This window comes from Cotesia glomerata, linkage group LG1, assembly GCF_020080835.1.
Source record: "Cotesia glomerata isolate CgM1 linkage group LG1, MPM_Cglom_v2.3, whole genome shotgun sequence".
NCBI lineage: Eukaryota > Metazoa > Arthropoda > Insecta > Hymenoptera > Braconidae > Cotesia > Cotesia glomerata.
The window spans coordinates 16,455,780-16,466,437 of NC_058158.1; the positions used below are offsets into that span (position 1 = coordinate 16,455,780).

A 10,658-nucleotide genomic window follows, 5' to 3' on the forward strand; every position below is an offset into this window, starting at 1 on the left:
AGTCACGTTAGCTCTATCCAAAGCCGCAGCAAGTTCTGGTGTCATTATATCAATTTTTGGAACTTGTTGTTTTGGCATTTCATCTTCATAATCAGAGATTATACGAGAAGTATTACTTTCAAAAGATTTCTGGGATAATTGAGATGGATGACTTGATATTTTATGATTAGCAACATCATCAGTCTCAACTGCACAATAATAGTTGACATTGTCGTTATCAAACTCTCCGACATTATTATTACTATCATTACCATTATTATTATAGTTTTTATCATTGCTATCAATGTTCTCTTCACTATTATTATCACTATTATTGTTATTATTATCATAATTGCTGATATCAACATCCATGTCTTCGACATCTTCTAAAATTGGTTGAGAATTATATGAAATAAAACCACGTCGACTGGAAGATTTTTGTCCCCAAATAAAATAATCTTTTTTCTTTGTCCAGTATATTTAAAACATCCGCATGAGCTACATCAAATAGTTTATTTAATTCATCCTGAAAAACGGATTCCTTTTTTTTGAGACTTTGACTTTTTCATTTTACGGGTTTTTTTGTAAATTCTTCCATCGATTGTGATTTGAGATTAGTTTCAAAAAAGCAGATCTTTTCTCTCTTGTCGGGATTTGTGCCGCACACCAAATTTCAAAAACTTTGTCGATAGTGATTGATATACTTTCTTTAACTGAAAAATTTTTCGTATCAAGATAATAAAATAAAAGCGACATAACCTCTTTCAGAGTGGGAAAAGTTTTTCCAACTAATTCACTTAACACATCACCAATCAAGTACACTGTTTTCACCATTATGGTCACAAAATTTATAACTAATATATTTTAACTAATTAAATTAATAATATAACGGATTGAAAAAACAGTCAGTATCAATGAACAAAGACAATGACGAGAAGATATAGTAAAGCGTTGAGAGCAAAGCAACTAAATGAAGTTAGTACCGAACAACCAGGCTTACCAACACAGAGCTTATTAGCTACAACACTCAAATTAAATGAGTATAATACTCTGTACCGACAGAGCTAAATAAAGCTCTGTTGATATTTTTCAAATAAAAAACATTTGATCAAGTTTTATAGTAGATTTAATTGATTTAACGTATTTACAGAATTTTCATATTATTTTGAATGATATGCAATGATGAGTGTTTGGTGAGTTTGTGTAATAAGGAACTTTACATTTTCCTCTTACAAAAATTTACAAATTTTATAAAATATAAAATAAATTTGTTATAAGAAAGACCAAAAAATCATTTATGTGACATTTTTAACGTTTATATTTATATATTAGTGCATTTCGTGAGTTAAGTATTGAATTAATTAGTAAAAAAAAAAAGTTTACAGTCTCAGGTTAACGGAATTGAAGTAATTTAACTTAAAAAATAATAAAAATATAGCATGTGATATTTTTTTTGTAATTTTATTGGAAAATATTATAAATTTTTTATTAGTGTTATCTTTGACCGCGGATATCTTTGAAGCCGTTAATCTGAGGAACTTTGGTCTTTAAACGTTTTTTGTAGAGCGTAAAATTTCCTACTAATATCATTTTTCAGATTGTTGTTACCATGAACCGTTCCAAAGTAATAAAAATTAAAAAATTAAAAAAAATTTTTCCCGTGTTATTTAAATGGAAAATAAAGAAATGGATACAGGCAAATCTTACTATTCATATTAAGAGCTCACATGGGCGCAAAAATTTTTGTTTTTAGGTATACTATCAATTTTTAGACACCAAAAGAAAAAAAAAAAAATTCGTCTTTTTTTGAAACACCCTAATATATATATATAAATGTAGTCCATATAACTTGTAACGTGGCTGGTCTCGACTATTCGTAAAGTGAAATAAATTTTTATTATGAAATAAAAACTATCTAAATTTTAATTTAATAATTAATTACGAACTGGGCCGAAAAGACACGCTCGTTACGCCCGGAGTGTAACCAACTCGAAGCCGTAGCTTATAAGAGTCGATGCTGCTCCAGATGCCTGTAGCTTTCGATTTTACGGCGGACCAAGCCGATAGCTTTCAAAGCTACAAACAGCTAAATTTATTTAATTCGCGTTAGGAATATGGTCTAGGGAAATTCGTGGGTGGCGATACTCGTTGAAAGATAGATTCAGCTCCGACACAAAACCAATCTTTACCGCGTACTGCTCGGCTGATCGCTCAGTATGGAAAAATAGAGCTAAATGGTCGTCAAATACAAATATTGAAAAATACAGCTCAAAGTAAGTTCAATACGGCGTCCAATTTTTACCAATATACCACCTGACTTACAACAGGTACTACTACCACTTCGGTGTGCTTTAACGTTGTCCAGCGGTGGTAGATTCCTCGTGGCTGTAGCTGGGCCGGTTACTGGGTCAGGAACAGACGAATAATCGAGGTGACCGACAAACCAGGATCTTCCTCGAACAATGAAACGACGCTTTCCTCAACAAAATGGCTGACTACTCCAGACCTTTTGATTACACGACATGCCAAGCTAATTTATCTTGTATATGCGTCGTATTATTTAATTAACGTACGACATACTCCTTGTTAACTGATAATCGGAGTCGTATTGTACTATTGTAGATTAAAATGTTATTATTATTCAATAAACGGTGTAAATTAATAAAATACCGAACATTGCGTTGTAACACGGTAAAAATAATGATTTATATTTTAACAAATGTATCAATTACAGAAGTAAATTGGTGTTTGCCTAATTTGAGCCAACTGGCCACGTTGCAAACTATTTATGAATAGATACTTACTTAAATTAATGCATAATTCGAGTAACTATAGAAAAAGTTCAAAAAATTGTATTTCTATATTGCGTCTGATGTTATAATTCAGATAACTATGAACATTTCTTACAGTGTAAAAGGTCAGAAACTACGACAATTTGATTCGCATAATTAATCATAAAAAATCTTTCTGTTATTTTCAAGACTGTTAATCCTATACTTTTATCAAGCTATTAATTCGGGGGGGTTTTTTTTGTTCTAGTTGAATACCGAATGGGCACAGGTCGAAATAGTAAATTTGGTAAACGATGGTACTGGTCTTGGGTTTGGTATTATTGGCGGGAAAAGTACTGGAGTAGTAGTAAAAACAATTCTTCCAGGAGGCGTTGCTGACCGGGTAAGTAATACGTTTATTTCCCGAGTCGAAGAATAAATCAAAATTTGACCCTCAAAATCTTCAGTGAGGTTTTTGAGGGTCGGTTTAAAATTTGGAGATTGTTAGAATAATTTTTATTACTGTAAAAAAAAATAAAAATCGCAATGATTTCTTGTATCAAAAAGTAAAAAATAAACGGAAATTGTTATTTACTTTATTTATCTATTAAAGAGGATGCCCACTGTGAGGATCGAAAAAATAGGTGATTTTCGGGAATTTTTTTGACTGGGATAATAAAGGAATTTGGGACCGGGTTATTTTTGTTTTATAAAGTATATATTTAAGATTATTGTCGTAAATTTTTATCGAAAAATATCATGTTGTTACAAAGTAATTAGCATTTTTGTGGAGCACCAAAAAAATTTCTCCCTCCATGATGCGATCTCTACCTCAAAAACGGATTATCTAAAACAAAAAAACGAAAGAGCGTTGTAATCTGCATGCATGTGGTTATCGTTGCACGTAGGGGATTTCGAAAATTCGGATTTAAAAAAAAATGGCGACATATTAAAAATTTTTTCGTTTTTTTTCCTTATTTGTTTCGATTCAAACAGCCCTAAAAAATCTTAAAAATCAAAATTTCCAAAATCCCCTACGTACAATTATAGCTACTGAATAGACGAATACGAGGAAAAAAAAAGTTGCAAATCGGTTCATATTTATGCAAATTAGAGTTTGCATCAGTTCAAAAAAAGTAGTTTTGAGAAAAACGCGTTTTCGTCGGAGTGCTGCGCGTGTAAAGTCATTTGACGCGCTGTCACAAAAATGACTATGACTCGGAAAATATTTAGAATTCTGATACCGAATTCTAGATACATACTTTTGAATCTATAAACTAGGATTTAATAAAAAAAAAATTTTTTTTTTTAAATTTCACAGTGGCCATCCCCCTTAAAAAAAAAATAACTAAATGATAAGTAAATATGAAGGGTTTGCACGTAAAACTGTTTTATCTTAGGACCCATTATATATTCAAGTGAATACACTTTACTAATAAATGTACAACCAGTATAATCGTTGAAATTGATTTAATTTTTCAGTTATTTTTAGTAGATTTCATAAGAATTTAACTATTGCAGTCGTCCTCATGGCGCAACTCTTGAAAAATTCAGCCATTTTCTGATTCACAAAGCAAGGTTCCCCGGTGTCTGCCTCCAATTTCAATGCCGCTGAAATATGTCAGTCTACGTCGAAATCTATGACACGAATTTTTTTTATCGGCGGAAAAACATTTTTAGGGGGTGAAATCAACCCCCAAAGTTGACTACCTTAGGGGGTTAATTGTAGGTTTCACATACTTGCAGTCAATATTTTTGCAAACGACCAAGTGGGTCATAATCTACATGGAAAATGATGAAAAATGTGTATAAATGAATTTTAAAAAATTAGGACGACGGTTGACCCTAAAGGCCATCCCTGCAACTTCCCGCTCATTTTTTGCTTAAGCGCTCAAAATTACACATTACGTTTTTGAGCTCTTCGAACTCACAAATATGATTTTTGTGTCATTTTTAGCACAATTTTTGGAATTTTCAAACGGCAATAACTTTTGAATGAATAAACCGATTTTTAGGCGGTTGGCGGCATTCGACGCAATTTTTAAAGCCTCATAGAGAAATTTCAAGATTAAATCGATAGAGCCAGGAATTTCGAAGTAATTCCAAAAAAACACTTTTTTCGGTTTTCTTTCGACAACGATAACTCACGAATGAATCAACCGATTTCGACCAGGCTTGCAATGATTACCGTGGTTTTTTGATCTTAAGAGCTGATTAGATTTTAAAATTGATCGGTAAAGCCATTTAAAAGTAATTCCAAAAAAACCACATTTCAAAAAATTTTTTTCCTTTAGGGTCAACCGTTTTCCTAATTTTTCACTTATTTTTTGGTTATAGAAAATTCAAGTTAGCAAACATAAAAAAACCCTTGGTATGGTTTTGTAGGAAATTAAATTCTTCACAAAAATAATTTTTCGTCGAATTTAAAGAATCAACAGCTTTTTTTTAATAGCTAATTTAATCAAAATTTGTTTTATAATTTTTGTTTTCAATTATTGATGAACACGTATTAAACTACTTCTTAACGAAAAGAACTGACTAATACATTTTTTCTAGGAATATTTATGATCTGAAAAAATAGTTTTTATGCTTTAATTGATTTTAGTATGCTACTATAGAAGTTAAAAATAATTTTCTTAACAAAAATAATGAAGACAAAAAGATTAATTTTGTCGTAATTTTCTATTCACAAGTCTCATTGACTTAAAAATTATTCATGATTCAAAATTAATAGAATATATATCTTTTTCTGTCATTTTTATTCGTCAACGGATTATTCTGTAGCGCTCGTAACTCAAAACGGTAGTTGTAGTCTAGCTAACAAGTGCTTTTTTCGTTAACTTTTTTCAGCAGTCTCCGAAAATTATTATTGAGCTGTCATTCGATTCGGAATGGCATATAGATAATTTTTGAAAAAAAAATGAAGTTCCGCTTATAAGAATTTTAAAAGTTATCAAAAATTAACTGACAAAAGGGCGCTTAGTTTATTGAAAATATCTCAAAAACTTATAAAACTTTATTAAATTTAAAAAAAGATTCAAAAAAAGGAGAAAATTTCCTAACAATAAGTTTCGACTCCCAGAACTGTCGGACCAATATATAGAGATAAAAATACGTCTGAAAACGGGTGTTCTAGCTTACGTTAGCTACGCCTACTTTGGCCACTTTACTAATAAAAATTATTTAATCATGTTAAATATAAAATTCCAGAAATGAAAATATTTAGGGGCTTACGGGATAGATGAATAAACAATTATTTGCCTGGAAAAATTTTTAATCCCAATTTTTCAATTAGTTATGCAATATTTAACTAATAACTTTTTTCTGCTTGAACATAAACATTACAAGTGTAATAATTTTTTAACTATAAATTTGAGACTTTTTTCCTCTTTTGGAGCAATTCTTGGAAGTTTTCAGAATAGATCAATTTGCAAAATTAAAAACTTAAATTAATCGTCGAAAAAAAATTTTTTCATATAACCTGCATCGGAAGTGCGAGTTTCAATGCCTGTTGAACCAACCGAAACTAGACGATTTCAGACCAATGCGACTGTGCCGAGCAGGAATCAATCATTTCTTCCCGGCGGACAGAAAATTACGATTTTCTGCCCGCGAGATGAAGTTGCAGCTTTATTTTCAATCCTATCAATTGTTTGTTTATTTTATATCTTTATAATTGTCATTCTAACTGTTAACTGTACTGACATATTATAATTCTCTTATTAAGCATAAATAAGAATGACAAAAGAAAACTATTCAATTTACGAATAATGTTTGATAAAAAATAAACTATTACTTTCTATATTATTATGTTTTATAATAAATAGTATATTACACACCTAGGGAAGTAAAGTAAGAAATGTCTCAGATCACATGTAATTGTTGGCCGAGGCGAAGCCGAGGTCAACAAACATGTGATCTGAGGCTTTCTTATTTACTTCCCGAGGAGTGTATACTATTTTTTTGTCCGACGAAGGCGGAAAGCGGCAACTTAGTTTAGCGCAGCGGGACGAAAGTTGCCACTTTCCGCCCGGAGGGCAAAAAATGGTATTTTCGCTATTCGTCTGAAACTATCTAGTTCTGGTTGGCTCCAGACATTGAAACTAGCATTTTTAATGCAACTTCTATGAAAAATATAATGTGTGACGCGGGATGAAATACGATTTGAGACCGAGTGATGCCAGCCCTCACTTCGCTCGAGCAGGCAACTTCACTCTGGTCTGAAATCGTTTTGTTTCATCCCTAGTCACACAATATACTATCTCTTCAAAATATTATTAACGATTCGTTTTTATGTTGTCAGAAGCTGCATAAACATAATTTTTTACATATTGGTCCTACAGTTCCGGGAGTTGAAACTTTTTGTTAGGAAATTTCCTCTTATTTTTTAATCTTTTATTAAATTTAATAAATCTTCATTAGTTTTTGAGATATTTTCAAAAAACTAAACCCCCTTTTTCAGTTAATTGTTAATAACTTTTGCATTTTTTATAAGCGGAACTTCATTTTTTTCAAAAATTATCTACATGCCATTCCGAATCGAATGACATTTTCGGAGACTGCAAGTTACAGGGATGGCCTTTAGGGTCAACCGTTTTCTAATTTTTTATTTATTTTTTTTTTTCTTAAAAAAATCTTCAATCAATATGACAATTATTCCCGCTCATCCTGGACAGGGCCAATTTTTTTTTATATTGGATTAAAAAAAAAAAATTTTTTTATCTTTGAAATTTTGACAATTTTTTTTTCAATTAAATAAAAAAAAATCGACTATTTCCAGGATGAGCGGGAATAATTGTCATATTGATTGAAAATTTTTTTGAGAAAAAAAAAATAAAAAAAATTAGGAAAACGGTTGACCCTGGAGGCCATCCCTGCAACTTCCCGCTAATTCCATATCTGGACGCTTAATGTTGCACTTATGCCGTTTTTGAGCTCTTCAAGCTCAAAAATATAATTTATGTGTTGTTTTGAGCTCTCCAAGATCAAAGAGATAGCTTTTCTATGCTTTTGAGCTCTTTGAGCTTAAAAGTCTGATGGAAGTTTCATATAACACCATTTTTCGAATTTTCAAACCGCAATAACTTTTGAATGAATGTACCGATTACCACGTGGTTGGCGGCAATCGATGCAGTTCTCTAAGCCCCATGAAAAATCCTAAAGTTTGAATCGATCGAACTAGAAATTTCGGAGTAATTTAAAAAGGGGAGTTAAAAATTATAAAAACGGGAAGTTAAAAATTATGAAAACGGTTGACCCTAAAGGATATCCGTACAACTTCCCGCTAACTCCATATCTAAACGCTCAACATTTCACTTATTTTGTTTTTGAGCTCTTCGAGCTTAAAAGTCTGATAGCAGTTTGATAAAACACTATTTCTTGAATTTTTGAACCACAATAACTTTTAAATGAATTAACTGATTTTTATTATTACCACGCGGTTGGTGGCATTTGATGCAGTTTTTGAAACCTCATAACGGATCTTTGAGTTTGAATCGATCGAATGAAGAATTTCGAAGGAATTAAAAAAAAACACTTTTTTCAGTTTTCTTTTGACAACGATAACTCACGAACGAATCAACCGATGTTGGTCGGGCTGATGACGATTAGTTTTTGAAATCGATCGGTAGAGCCGTTTAAAATTTATCCCTAAAAAACCACTATGGAAAAAATTTTTTTGTGGTTTTTTTGAGATTGCTCAAAATACACCGGTCCGAATCGGTCCAAAGTGTAAATCGTTCAAAAGTTATTAAAGGGTCACCTACATTCATACACACATACACACACACACACACACACACACACACACACACACACACACACACACACACACACACACACACACACACAGACATACTGACATAATCGCGAAAACATTCAGGGAAGCTTCCTAGGACCTCAAAACGTCGAGATCTGATGAGAACTCGATTTTCGAAAAATAAGGTAAAACCATTAACTTCCCGACTTTTGAAAATTTTTATTTTTCTTAGCGGGAAAAAAAATAAAAAACTTTGAAAAAATATTGATTTTGCTCAAAAAAACCGATTATTTTATAGAATTAATCATATTTAATTTTTTTTGTGTATTTTTTCGAAAAGTTAATTCGATGTTATGTTCACCCGCAATTTTTTTAAATTTAATCACCCATGCCTTGTGAAAGTCCCTTATCTTCATTTGCTCTGCACTTAAGAAGAGTTCAGACACGGTTTAGACGGCAGGCCGCGTATTAAATTATAAGTATTATTACGGGAAAAAAGTTTAGATCTGCTCTGATCAAATCATATCAAATTCATTAGATCTAAGCAGATCTGTATTTTGGCCAGATCTGTCCAGATCAAATTTGATCTGATTAGATCAAATCTCATCTGTTCAGATATGGTTCGATTGAAACAGAATCAATTTATAAAAAAGTTCATAAAATAAAAATAATAGTAAAATTTATTATATTTCTACTTGCAAATTAGAAATTATATATTTTATATCAATTTTCTGAAATTTAAAGTTAAATTATTGTTGAAAAACAATTTGCGATGTTGGGGATTCGAAGCTGAGTACTCTTGCATGTCAGTCCTAGAGCGTACCATTCAGCTACTAGAAGAACCTAACTGAGTTACTCTTCAGATAATAGTTTAGGCGCTGTATTATTATCTTTTCGTAAAACTTTGAAGTCAGTGTACAAAATATGATTACTTTATATATTTTGACATGCTAAAACCGAATATTGCAGTTTTGCAAAATCCCGGGCAATCTATTGTTTATAGCCATTTGTTCAAACAATAATTTGAGAAATAATTTTTTTCGAGATCGGATATTTTTAACTTCACGCTAAGAAAATCGAAGATTTTCAAGAATCGGGAAGTTATTTTTTTCACCCCGTTTCGCAAAAATCGAGTTTTCATTAGATCTCGACGTTGTAAGGTCATAGGAAGCTTCCCTGACTACCCTTGCGATGTTTTCACTATGTCTGTATGCATGTATGTGTGTTTGTATGCATGTATGTATGTATCTATGTGTGTGAGTATGTGAACTGCTCATAACTTTTGAACGACTAAACTGATCAGAACCTACTAGATGGCGTTCTAAAGAGTTCTCTCAAACTTAGCTTTCCTGTGAATTTGAACAGATTCAGATCGATAGATTTTGAGAAATTTCAAAAAAACTAAAAAAAAAATTAGGAAAACGGTTGACCCTAAAGGTCATCCCAGCAACTTCCCGCTAATTCCGTTAATAACTTCCCGATTTTTGAAAATCTGAGATTTTCTTAGCGGGAAGTTGAAAATTTTTCAGAAGTGGTTTTTTTGGAATAATTCTTAAACGGCTTTACCGATCGATTTCAAAAACTAATCAGCTCTCAACTTTGAAAAACCACGTCGATCGCTGCCAATCCTGTCAAAATCGGTTGATTTGTTCGAGAGATATCGTGAACGAAAGAAAACCGAAAAAAGTGTTTTTTCGGAGTTCAAATTTTCTAGTTCGACCAATTGAAACTTAGGAATTCTTTATGAGGTTAAAAAACTGCGTAGAATTCCGCCAACCACGTAAAAATCCGTTCATTCATTCAAAAGTTATTGCGGTTTGAAAATTCAAAATAGTGTTCTATGAAATTTCTATCAGACTTTTGAGCTGGGAAAGCTCAAATACATACAAATATTATATTTTTGAACTTAGCGAGCTCAAAATATTACATAAATTATATTTTGAGCTCAAAAATCTCAAAAATGTCATAAGTACAATTTTAAGCGCCCAGGTATGGAATTAGCGGGAAATTGCAGGGATGCCCTTTAGGGTGAACGGTGCCGCGACTAGTCAACCGACGACATTTCAACCGCGACACTTAAACCGTAACAGTTCAACTGCGGATACTTCAACCGGATTAAAGTTCAACCGTAAAAATTTCAACCGAACGAC

General features: G+C 31.9%; 1 protein-coding gene across 1 annotated transcript in view; it reads left to right on the forward strand.

Annotated features, from left to right (window-relative positions):
• LOC123275345 (patj homolog) overlaps positions 1-10,658 on the forward strand; it is a gene marked incomplete in the record, with an annotated part of 555,954 nt that overhangs the window by 69,159 nt on the left and 476,137 nt on the right. Inside the window, 1 exon segment of the mRNA XM_044743428.1 lies at positions 3,019-3,153. Coding sequence (XP_044599363.1) covers positions 3,019-3,153 — 135 coding nt within the window.